Source organism: Trichosurus vulpecula, chromosome 4, assembly GCF_011100635.1.
Source record: "Trichosurus vulpecula isolate mTriVul1 chromosome 4, mTriVul1.pri, whole genome shotgun sequence".
Taxonomy (NCBI): Eukaryota; Metazoa; Chordata; class Mammalia; order Diprotodontia; family Phalangeridae; genus Trichosurus; species Trichosurus vulpecula.
In genome coordinates this window covers 61,253,579-61,266,253 of record NC_050576.1, presented here as the reverse complement: position 1 = coordinate 61,266,253, position 12,675 = coordinate 61,253,579, and the positions used below count along the sequence as shown (strand labels likewise).

At 36.5% G+C, this 12,675-nt stretch overlaps 1 protein-coding gene across 10 annotated transcripts in view; it reads right to left on the bottom strand.

Moving 5' to 3' along the window:
• The window catches only part of DCAF6 (DDB1 and CUL4 associated factor 6), a 176,142-nt gene that overhangs the window by 92,349 nt on the left and 71,118 nt on the right, over positions 1–12,675 (bottom strand). For all 10 annotated transcript variants that reach the window (XM_036757209.1, XM_036757212.1, XM_036757204.1 and 7 more), the window contains 3 exons: positions 7,826–7,961; positions 4,959–5,173; positions 2,396–2,489 (listed from right to left, as the gene is read on the bottom strand). In XM_036757209.1, the coding sequence (XP_036613104.1) occupies positions 2,396–2,489; positions 4,959–5,173; positions 7,826–7,961 (445 nt within the window). The remainder of the gene's footprint in view (positions 1–2,395; positions 2,490–4,958; positions 5,174–7,825; positions 7,962–12,675) is intronic.

Here is a 12,675-nt window from a genome sequence, read left to right as displayed (position 1 = left end):
TTCTGTTTTCTCTTCCAAGGAGAGTGGTTTTTGAACTGGGAGAGAAGAACATAAACAGCAGAAAGTGGAAAAGCAAGATACATGAGAATTAAGTTAGGTTAGCAGGGATAAAGCAAGACACGCGAGGATTTAGCCAAGTGGTATCTGGCGGCTTCAAATCACCAGATCTGGATGAACAACCTCCTAGAATACTGGAAAAAATGGCAGCTACAATTGCTAATCTGCTGTCATCAATCTCTGAAAGAGCCTAAAGAATGGGAGATAGGCTGAAGGCTGGCAGAAGGACAAATGTCTGAATTTTCAAGAAATAGAAGATGGAATCTCCTAACTAAAGTAAAATTGCTACTGGTAGAATTCTAGGACACTGTATTAAGCATTCAGAAATGGAAACAGAGACTACTAGAAGCCAACATAATTTTATCAAGAACAGGTCACCTCAGATTAACTTCATTTTTTTTTGGACAGGCTTTTTTGATTAAGTACTGCTAGACTCACAGGATGCTCATATTAGAATAAAGTATTTAACAAAGTCTCTCATGCTAGGCTTGTGGGTAAGATGGAAAAATAAGAGCTAGACAGCAATACAGTTAGGGAGAATCAGAACTGGTTGAATAATGGAACACAAAGCACATTAATCAATGGCTTTTTGTCCACTTGGAAGGAGGTTCTGAGGAGTGCCCTATGACTGGTCCCTGGCTCTGTGACGTTTAATATCAATGACTTGATAAAGGGCATAGAAGGTCTATCTTTATTAAACCTGCCGCTGACACAATGTTTGAGGGTCCAGCTAACATGTCACATGACAGATCTCTCAAGGCTAGAATGATGGGTCAAATCAAGCAAGGTGAAATCTAATAGAGATAAATGTTAAAATCTACACATAGGTTCCCAAAAAACCAACTTCAGAAACACAAGATGGAGTAGGTGTGACTAAATAACAGTTTGTAACAACAATGTTGCTAGCAGCAGTTGTCGGGGTGAAAGACCCAACAAGAAAAGCACACAGGAAGGCTGCTAGCATAGGTCCTTCGATCTGCTTTTCTAAGGAAAGCAACTTTAAGGGGTTAACAATCTCAGTTTAATTAAAAATACATATATCATTCACTTAGTTCAGGGTGAAAAGTAAGCACCCTGAACTTCAGAGCAAATACAAACAGAAATTACAAGCATACATTACATAAACAGAGCAAATAACACACGGAGATCAACAGACAGGCCTCTATCTGTCTAACCAGGGAATTACATAATTACGAGAGAGAGAGAGAGAGAGAGAGAGAGAGAGAGAGAGAGAGAGAGAGAGAGAGAGAGAAAGAGAGAGAGAGAGAGAGAAAGAGAGGCACCAACATCTGGGTTTTCAAAGCTGGCGGGGGGGGGGGGGGGGGGGAGGGGGGGGGAGGGGTGGTTCTAACAGCTACCCAGGGTCTCATCTGGCCAAATCACCAACACTCTTCCAATGACTGTGCCCCCAAAGGCAAAAAGCTAACCTCTGAGTTTATATATACTTCTTCAGAGTCAAAAGGCAAACACAACCATGAACCTATGTGAACTAGGCTTTCTTGTTTCTTAAGCAGGTCAAAGACTCTTGATTTGATCAAAGAAACAAAAGACAACAAAATGTCCACTTTGCTTGCCATTACATTTGAAAAGCAAAACTCATCAAAGGTACTGGATTACCTCAGCATTCCAAAAGAGAAAACAGTAAAAAAGTCCCACCCTAATTACCATAACACAGTTTTTGTGACAAAGATCCAGGTATTTTAGTAAACTAAAAGTTCAATAGTCAACAATGTTTTGTGGCAATTAAAAGCTAAAGCTACCACCTCAGAGGCTTAAAAGAAACTTTGTGTCCAGAGCAAAGAAGTTAATAGTTCCATAGTCATGGTGATTTGGCCACACCTGGAAGTTGAGTAAGGATGGAGAGTATACTGGAGAACATACTATACAAAGACTGGTTGAAAGTACTGGGAATATTTACCTTTTGGCTCAAAGAGTCTATAATTCTTGGCTACTGTGGCTTAATACTCAAATAAGATAAATATATTTGTAAAACTAACATTCAGACCAAAATAAAAATCACAAAAGGATATATCTTGTTTTAAATCTCATTAAAATTTGAAAGAAATAGAATGAACATATGATAATGTGAAATAACAGCTGCAAAGACCAATGGCATGTAGCAATTACACATATCTATTTAATTTCACTTGCTATCCAACTGACAGCTAAGGAACAAGCACCATCAATTGTAAACTCTGGTGAACACAGAAACCAACTTGATCTGCACGGCAATTACCTTAAACTGGCTAACTTTTTCAATAATATCAAAATTGACAAATTCTCATTTATTCTTTGTAAATCAAAGATACTGGATATCGAAAACTCAAAGAATAATTACCATCTCGCTCTCGCTCACTCTCAGGCCGAGCTCTCGGTCCAGTATCTGACCAGTCACCACGAAGTCTCAAACGTTTGACTGGAGGCTGTCGTAACTAGGAAGGTAAAGAGAAGGTCACTGAACAAATCTCAAATCTTTATAAAAAGAAAATTACTTATTTGATCCAAAATCACCTATTAACTGTAAGAAATAATTATCTAGCTTGCTCCCTTATTAAGTGTCAACATTCTAAAATGGTTCATAGGGACAGCTAGGTGGTACGCAGTAAGAAGAGCACTGGCCCTGGAGTCAGGAGGACCTGAGCTCAAATCCAGTCTCAGACACCTGACACACTTACTAGCTGTGTGACCTTGGGCAAGCCACTTAACCCCAAATGCCTTGCCTTCCCCCCTCAAAAAAAAATGTTTCATGGACGAATAAGTACCTCATAACCTTACATGTTAGAAGATATTGATCAAATGTTATAAAGGATACTGAAGAAACACAAAGTTGAAAAGCCCAAAGCAGCACATACAACTCTGGTGATAATGAGTACATACTGAGATGCTTCAACTGAGTGGGATGGTGAAGCCCTCTCATGGAATCTGGATCTCGGCCTTTCTGTGAGTTAAGTGGGATGAATGGGGGTGGGGACCTTTCGACGTGGCTCAGGGCTTATGATTGACAGCCAGGCCTAGGTCTCGAGTTACTGAGAAATTGCCTGACTTATAGGAATCCGGAACTTAAGAGTAGCTGGACCCACTTCCTCCCCGCTACCACCTCAGCATGAGCCTCGCCAAATAAGGAAAAAGATGTTTTTATGAGCTTGCATTGGCTAAACTAGCACTTCCTTGTTCCTGGGTTAGATTTCTCATGAGATTGTGAGTCTGAACTCCACCAATGAGGGTGAAGGTCAGTGGTGGGAGGAGGATGGAACTGCTAAGGTATATAATCATGTTTTACTTCCTGTACCATGCCTCTCCTACTAGCTCACTGCTATTGGTGACGATGCCCTTTCTCTTGAGATCATAATAAAGAAATTTTCTGTTTCTACTTTGAGAGACCTCTGACTCTTTAAATTAATTGCTGGCAGATGGTCTCACCCCACACACAACCAAAATCTTCAGCCAGCTAACTTAGCATCCTGTTCATCATATACATGGATCTGGGCAACACATGGCTAAGGCTAGGCAAGAACTTAAAATCTCTAGCCCCAGCCCTAAATTACATTCAGAGCATTAGTATTTTCCTGAGTTAATCCATGTGAATTATGAGATTTGTGAGCTCAACTTTAAGTTTTCATTCACTTTTGTTGTCCCCCATTCCTAATATCTGTCATCTAGGAAGATTCTCCTGACAAATGGACAACTCTTTTATATTTGTCCATTTTCTTCACTAAATAGTCATAAGTATCTGTCTCTACTGGAATTCCCCCCTTAGCTTTCTCTCTGAAAAGTCTTTTTTTTAACTGCTCTCAGCTGTGATCGCAAAAGCTGTGTAACAGGTCTTATTAAGTGGTCTTTGAACACGGCTCTCTGCCATTTGGCTGCTTTGCCTGCTTACTGCCTGACACTTTCTGTGTCCCCACATTAGTCTGACTGGCCGGTCATCTATGCCCTTTCCTCCATAACTGCTATGGCTTTCTGAGATAGTCATATCTCTATTGCCCACTCCCAACCCTTCTCCCAAAATTCTGCCAACACCAATGATGCCGATGTTCTTCTATTCTTTACTTCAGATGACACTGAGCACATTTACCACAAACCTAATGCCCTTAAAAGTCTATTTCATCCTGATCATTCTTAAAACTGAAAGAATGCAATTTAGTAGTTTATTAGGCACATATGTAATATTCCTTCCTAGTTTTAAGGGAGAAAAGACTCAAAGCTCAGAGAAGAACAGGACTAATTAATTAGGGCCCTCAAATTAAGAGTGGCTACAATTTTACTTCTTTGAGATATGTCTGTAAGGGCAATGGGTTGCCTCTGGAAGTGGTGGGCTTTCCATCCTTATGGGTCTTCCAGCAGTGGCCAGGGAACCATTTTTCAGGTACATTACAAGTGGTGATTCATTCTGTGTATAAGTTGGATAGGATTACTGCCAAAGTCCCTTCCAACTCTCAAATTCTGTGATTCTATACTTTGGAATTAAGGAGGAAAAGGCATTCACTTGGTTATGGCTTCATAATTGCTGAAAAGAAGAAAGACTAGACTAGGAAGAGAAGGAAAAAATGTGGTGGGCTACATGGGAACAGAAGAGCTAACTGATTCCACACACACACACACACACACACACACACATACATCTAGGTGTGCAATTTCATTATTTTAAAATCAACTTTAAAACTAACAATCTTTACTTCTACCCATATTTATTTACAAAAACATTTTGCTATCAAATATACTGGTTATCCCCATGCCTGGAAAGTACTTCTATTTCCCTAAAAACTCAATTCATCTGAAACCTTGTACATGAAGCCTTTGCTGAGCCCTTACTTACTAGATCCTTTCTCCCCTCCACCCCAGCATTGTGGCTGGCACATAAGCAGACAGTTACTCAATGTTCACAGAACTGAAGTTCTTACCTCTTCTCTCCTCTCCTCTGAAGAAGGGGTTTTAAGTTCTCGTGCTGTGTCATCTTTAGGGTCAAACAGATAGATGTAATCTGAAGAATAACTAACAAGGATCTCCTGACCGTCTTCACTATAACACAGAGATGTAACTCGGCAAGATTTGTTATTAAGATGTGGAGGAACAAAACGAGCCACCATTCCTGTAGTACCACGTCCGGCATAATTCCCTAAATTTAAAAAAAAGTCTTAAAATTCATGTCTTCATAAATATACAGTTACAAAAAGGACAAACATCTGAATTACATCCTTGACAACATTTAAATAATTTCTACCTGATACCATATAAAAATTAATAGTGACAAATTTAAAGCATAATATTCTATTTACACAATAAGCTCTTATTCAATAGGCAAATTAAGTTAAATATTCTCACATCATCTTTGGAAGCAGGAAAATATATTGCAGAGAATTAAAATATCTCTAACAAAATATTAATACCTTTAGGGAAAAGGTCTAAATTGCAAAAAAAAAAATGTTTTATTTAAGTATTTTTCTCCTAGTAAACTAAAGTCGTTTACATTAAGTAACAGAAACATACAAATATATTCTTCAATCATACTGGTGTCACCATCTAAATAGTGACAACATTTTAAACACATTTTATCTTTAATAAATAGGGCAAAGCTGGTTTTCATTAGGATAATAGATAAAATATGATAGCCACACAAAAGCAAAGTAATTTTTTGAAAGAATCTCTAAATGAGATTTATGTCTGAAAGAAACTATCATGTACTAGAGTATGAATGCAAATTTTTAAAAAGTAAAAATGAGAACTGTATACCATTTTGACAAACTCAAACACTGAAACCAGTTATCTGCTACATATGGCACTGCTGACCACTCTTTGCTTCTGGAGACTCTCTTTGGTCTTTCCTGACATGACTCTCTCCTGGTCTTACTATATGTCTAATCTCTCTTCAGTCTCCTTCACTGATTTATCATCCATACATGTATGTTTTCCAAGGCTCTACACTAGGTCCCCTACTTTCTCTCTACACAATGGCTAATTTCATTTGATCCTCACAACAACCCTCGGAGGTAGATGTTATTATGATCTCCATTTTACATTTGAGGAAACTGAGGCAGAGGTTATGTGACTTTCCCAGGGTCACGCAGTATCTAAGACTAGATTTTAATTCAGATCCTCCAGACTTTATGCTCAGCACTCTCACCACTGTGCCACTTAGCTGCCTTTCTTCATCAAATCAGATCAAATGATACTTGTAAGCACTTAGCAGAGTGCCTGACACACCTCTCCCTCAGAGACCTCATAAGCTCCCATGGATCTCTATGTTGGTGACTCACAGGTCTGTCACCTCAGTCTCTTCAGCTTCTACCCAGCATCCCCAAGGCCCACTGGACATTTCAAACTACACATCCAAGAGAGATCTCAAACTCAAAACAGAATCCATTACCTTTTTCTCACAAACCCAACTCTCTTCTAAACTTCCCCACTTGTGTGGAAGGCTTTCTTCCGTCTCCCAGGTTTGTAACCTTGATGTTATCCTTAACTCTTTACTCTCCCTTACTCCGCTGATGCAACAAGTTAGTGAATCTTACCATTTCTACCTCCACAATATTCCTAACTTTTGACCCTTTCTCTACACTCACTTTCAACCACCTTAGTTCAGGCCCTCAGCACCCTGTGCTTACACTGTTATAGTGGCCTCTTAATTGGTTTCCCTATTTCAATTCTTGCTCCACTCCAGTTCATTCTACATGCTCCCACATCTGGTGAGCGCTGGTAAAGAGACCTTAAGTGGATCATGTCACTCTCCTACTGCCTCTAAGATCAAACGTAAACTCTTCTGTTTAGTTTTTAAGGCCCTTCACAACTTCGCCTGAATCTATCTTTCCAGCTTCTTTGGACATTACTCCCCCTATACTCCCTAGACCCTCCCTCTGAAACCCAGCCAAACCAGTCTTATCTCTGTTCCTCTCAGGTAGTACACCTTCTGCCTTTAAGCCTTTGTAATAGCAACTCTCTCCCATGCCTAGAATGTATTCATCCTTACTTCTACTTCATATTATATATCTCCTACTTAGAATATCCCTTGTTAAAATATAAACTCTTTGAGAGTAGAGATTGTTTTCCCCAGTGTCCAGAATGGTGCCTGGAACATAGGGGGCCTTTAATAAATACTTGTTGGTTTATTAATTCACCATAGATACTACCATTATACACCTGCCTGGTCAAAAAATGGCACAGAGATGGGTTTAAGTAAATCCAGGTATCACAAACATTCATGAAGCACCAAAGTTTTAGGAGATTTTGGCTAAGAAACAGAAACTTTTAGCATGTTTTGATGCCTTAATTGGAAAATAGCGACTGAGCAGGTTTTCAAAGAAACCTTCCTTCTCTGAATATTTGGAACAAATCACTCATTAAAGTACATCCAGTTTATTTTAATTTTCACTGGCAGCATATTTAGAATACAACTTCTCCAAGGCTTAGTGGAGAGTCTCCATGAGTTGCTATAGCCCAAAACTATCCAAAATCTGGTGATGAACGATCTGTCAAGAAGCTCTTCCAAACTTAACTAGCCTTGGTCTCAGGTCACAGAATGAAAGAGATGAGCTGCCAAAGACCAGAACTGAATCTTCAGAAAAAATGTTAGGACCTACAAGAACTGGCTCGCCATTGGGTCACCTTCATGCCACAGTGTGGCATTAGAGTAAGCCTTCAGTGGAGAAAATCCAAATATATTAGATTTTGTTACAAACCAAAGTGACCATGAAATACCACAAACCAGAAAGCTGTAAAAATAAAGCTATCTTATCAAAAGTTTACTGTTATGTATCTAATTTACATCTCTTACCTGTAGCTCTTGTGCCAAGCATTCGCCGATCATATATTCGTACAGAGCTATCAGAACAGCCAACAGCAAGATAATATGGTATTGGGGGACAAATAGCTACAGAAGTAGCAGCACGCCGGCAGTTAATTAAAATATCCTTTTAGAAAAGGCAAAATAACAGTACTTACAAAATGTTTATCAGGAGAAACAAAACTATATTAAAAAAATTCCCTGTTCCTAAAACAAAATTTGCTTTCTCACAGACACTTTAATTTAGCATGACAGAAAAAAAGGACAACTCAGATACATTAAAAATGAACTGAAATGATGAACTGATACTGTCATAAAGCGCTTCTGACTCCTTCACATCCAGCAGTGGAATATACATTTGCTTATCTTATTTCCTGCATTGTCATTTTATTTTTCCAAAGAATTTCATTTAAAAATTTTTTGACATTTATACTAAAACTAACTTCAAACTAAAACTAACATGATGTATATAATTTCCAACGCAATAAATTTAAGTGAAAAAAGTTAATGTGCAATGAAAAACTAGCAACAGTTGCTTGCAGTTATGTGACAGTTTATGGTTACAAAGTGTTTCATGTAGCTGAAGTAAGGCAGGCACTATCATGTCTCTATGCAATTATATTATTTTATATTTATATTAATATCAATATAATGATATTAATTTTAATATAGTATACTAAATATTAATTTATATTAGTTATAACTAAGCCTCAGAGAAGTTAAGTGACTTGGCCTAAAGTCACATTGCTGGTAAATGGAATTCAGGACACAGTTCAGCTCTTCTAGCTTAAAAACGCAATGCTCTTTAGCATATCTTGCTGTTTGCTCACTAGAACAATGAGATCAAAATGTAAAAAAACAAAATAAAACAAAACCCTAACCATTTGGCTTTGAAGTAGGAAAAGAATTCTGCAGACAAAGGAAGAAAAAAAGTCACTCAAATTTAAGCTGTGTTGAATCAGAAGGAGTTAAGAAAAAATTACTTATGACTGAATGAAACCCCTTAGAAAAAAGTTTCCTCATACTAACTGCTCACAAGAAAGTTATTGTTATTGACATGGCTACTAACAAGCACTTATTACATTCTTTAACCATGCGTGTATAGTTCTCCTACAATCATTTAACAGACAGTGGTCTTGAAATATCTTGTCCATAATGCAAAAAACTGTTAAGAAAAACACATGGTCTAAACACCAAGCTAACAATGAGGGTAGATGTATAACAATCTGCCCTGTAAGGAGATGTTCTTGGTTGCTTCAGATGAAGCATACTGATCATTTTAAATGGTGCTTATCATATTTTAATTGTTCATATATTAAAAGGTATTGTATTATTAATTTAGCTTTTTTTCCTATTGTATTCTCTCCTTCTGAAAAAATTCTTCCTAGTTCACAAAAGCATACCTTTAGAAGAGTGGCATTACTCATTACTATTCAAATACAACAAATATTAATGTTATACTAAAGTTCAATATTAGTTCCTCAAGAGGATGTCTCTTAAGCACATTCACCTAATTACTGCCCATGTTTCACTGTGATTCCTTTGGTCTTTTACTAACCCGGTATATTTACATTTTCCTTGGAAAAATTAATTTCCGTAGTTATTCTGAATCCTTGGCCTCATGATAGTTCTCACTAAACTCATTAGGTAATTATTTTTCATGACTCTCAGTAACTGGTATTTCTACAGTTTTTACTTCATTTTTCCTCTCACTGTACAACTAACTGCACTTCACTTTTTTGTGTGTACAATAATCAAAAAGTAACTGGGGCATACTAATCTATTTACCTTATGTTTCCTCAGTTTCTACTGGCCCAATATTTACTCAAATACAATCAGAATTGATCATAAGTTATGTAGCTATTTAAGTCTTTGCAGTATATTGTGTGCCCCAACCATTCTCACAGACTTCTTTAAAAAGAATTTAGGTGGTAACAATTACTCCTTCAATGAAATTGTTTTGTAAAACGATTCACCATAAGTTATTTTTTGAAAGCTAGTACCTATGTTGCATTTAAAATATGATCTAATTTACAAAATTTGATTTACATATAACTTTTCTAGATTCATCTATTAATTGGAGTACAACCCTTAACTGCAGTAGCAACATGGAAAATTATCCCAGTAGTACAGAGGGGATCTAGGAGTAGCTAGGGGAGATAGCACTCAAACCAACTGGGAAGCAAGAGAGAGATTTTTTTGAAAAATTTATTTTATTCTGAACTTAAATAAAGTAAGAATTTCCATAACAAAGTGGGATAGAAAAACAGAGGATTACACTTGAAATTGCAGAGCCATTACATACAACTTGCTATTCTTTTCAAATATACAAAGTTGTCATGTTACTTTTTTTTTAATTTTCCCTTCCTCCCCCTCCCCCCACTTCGAGATGGACATAAATTTGTATACGCGCACGTGCGCGTGTGTGTGCGCGCGTGCGTGTGTATCAGTTCTTTTTCTGGATTCAAATAATATCTTCCTAGGATCTTTGAAGTTAATTTGGGTATTTATAATAGAATGATTTGGTTGCTCAAAGTTGTTCTTAAAACAATACTGCTATTACTGTAAACAGTGGTCTCTTGGTTCTACTCATTTCACTCTTCATTATTTCATGGAGGTCTCTCCAAGCTTTTCTAAAACCACTGAGCTCATCCTTTCTTACAGCAGAGTAATAATATTCCATCATGAATGTGTTTAGCCATTCCCCAATTGATGGGCATCCCCTCAATTTCCAGTTCTTTGTCACCACAAAGAGAACTGCTAGAAATATTTTAGAACATTCAGTTTCTTTTCCTTTTTCCCTAATCATCTTCGGAAACACACCTAATAGTGGTATTGCTGTGTCAAAGGGTATATAGGCTATTTATTAACTCTTTGGGCATAATTCCAAATCCCTCTCCAAAGTGGCTGGAGCAGCTCACAGATCTACCAACAATGAATTAAGGTCCAAATTTTTCCACATACACTTCAACATTTGTCACTTTTCCCTTCTATCATTTTAGCCAATCTGACAGGTGTAAAACGGTAGCTCAAGGTTGTTTTAATTTGTATTTTTCCAATCAATAACGATTTAGATAATTTTTTCATATGACTACAAATTGTTTTGATTTCTTCATCAGAAAGCTGCCTGTTCATATCCTTTGACCATTTTTCAATTGGAGAATGACTCGCATTCTTACAGATCTGACAAAGTTCTTTATGTATCTGAAATATGAGACCTTATCTGAGAAACTGTTTTTTCCCCAGTTTTCTACTTTCCTTCTGATATTGGCTACATTTGTTTTATTTGTATAAAAACTTTTGAGTTAAATGCAATCAAAATTATTCATTTTACATCTCACAATGCTCTCTATCTATTGTTTGTTCATAAATTGTTCACCTTAAGTCTGATAGGTATTATGTTCCATGTTCTTTAAATTTTCTTGTAATAGCTCCCTTTGTATCTAGGTCATGTGTCCATTATGACCTTATTATCTTGGTAAATGGTGCAAGATACTGATCTATGCCCAATTTCTGCCAGACTGCTTTCCAGCTTTCCCATTTTTTTTTTTTACCAAATAATGAACTCTTACCTCCAAAACTTAAGTCTTTACACTTGTCAAACACTAGGTTACTATATTCATTTGCTGCCGTAGACTGCACGTCTACTCTATTCCACTGATCTACCTTTTTATTTCTTAGCCAGTACCAGAAAGTTTTAATAATTACTGCCTTATAATACAGTTTTAAGATCTGGTACTGCTAACCTCCTTCCTTTACATTTTTTTCCCATTATAGTTCCTTTGATATTCTTGTCCTTCGATTAACTTTTTAGTTGGGTCTTTAGGATTTTCCAAGTATATCATCACATCATCTGCAAAAAGAGATAATTTTATCATCTTACTCCCTATTCTAATTCCTTCTATTTTTTTTTCTTCTCTTATTGCTATTGCTAGGATTTCCAATACAATACTGAATAATACTGATGACAGTGGCCATTCTCGTTTCACACCTGATCTCACTAGGAAGGCTTCCAGCCGATCCCCATTACAAATATTACTTGCTGATGGTTTCAGGTAAATGCTTCTTATTGATTTAAGGAAAAGTCTATTTATGCCTATACTTTTAAATGTTTTTAATAAAAATGAGCATTGCAGGTTATGAAATACTTTTTTTCTGTATCTATGGATATAAATTATATTATTTTTGTTACTTTTATTATTGATATAATCAATAATTTTTTTCTTATTACTTATAATATTTTCTCCTGAACCTGGGAATTTTGAAACTTGGCTTTGATATTCCTATAAATTTTCATCCTGGGATCTCTTTCAGGTGCTGATTGGGGAATTTTTTCTATTTCTACTTTCCCTTCTTGTTCCAATACTTCAGGGCAATTTTTTTAATTATTTCTTACAACATTGTATCAAGGTTCTTGTTTCTGGGCATAGCTCTCAGGTAGTCCAATAATTCATATATTTTCTCTTTTTGATCTGTTCTCCAGAGTAGTTGTTTTTCTTATGAGGTGTTTCACATTCTATTTTTCATTCTTTTGGTTTTGTTTTATTATTTCTTGGTATCTTACAACATCATTCACTTCCTCTTGCCCAATTCTAGTTTTTAAGGAGTCATTTTCTTCCTTAAGATTCTGGATATCTTTTTCCAAATGGTTGACTTTCTTTTCATAATATTTTGGTTTTCTTGTTCTTATTTTTTTTTCTAACTTTTTTCCTCAATCTCTCTTATTTGATTTTTAAAGTCCTTTTAAAGTTCTTCTAAGAACTCTTTTTGGGGATGTGACCATTTGACATTGCTATTTGAGGTAGGGAGGCTTTTTTTGCTTCAGTAGCGGAGAACCCAGG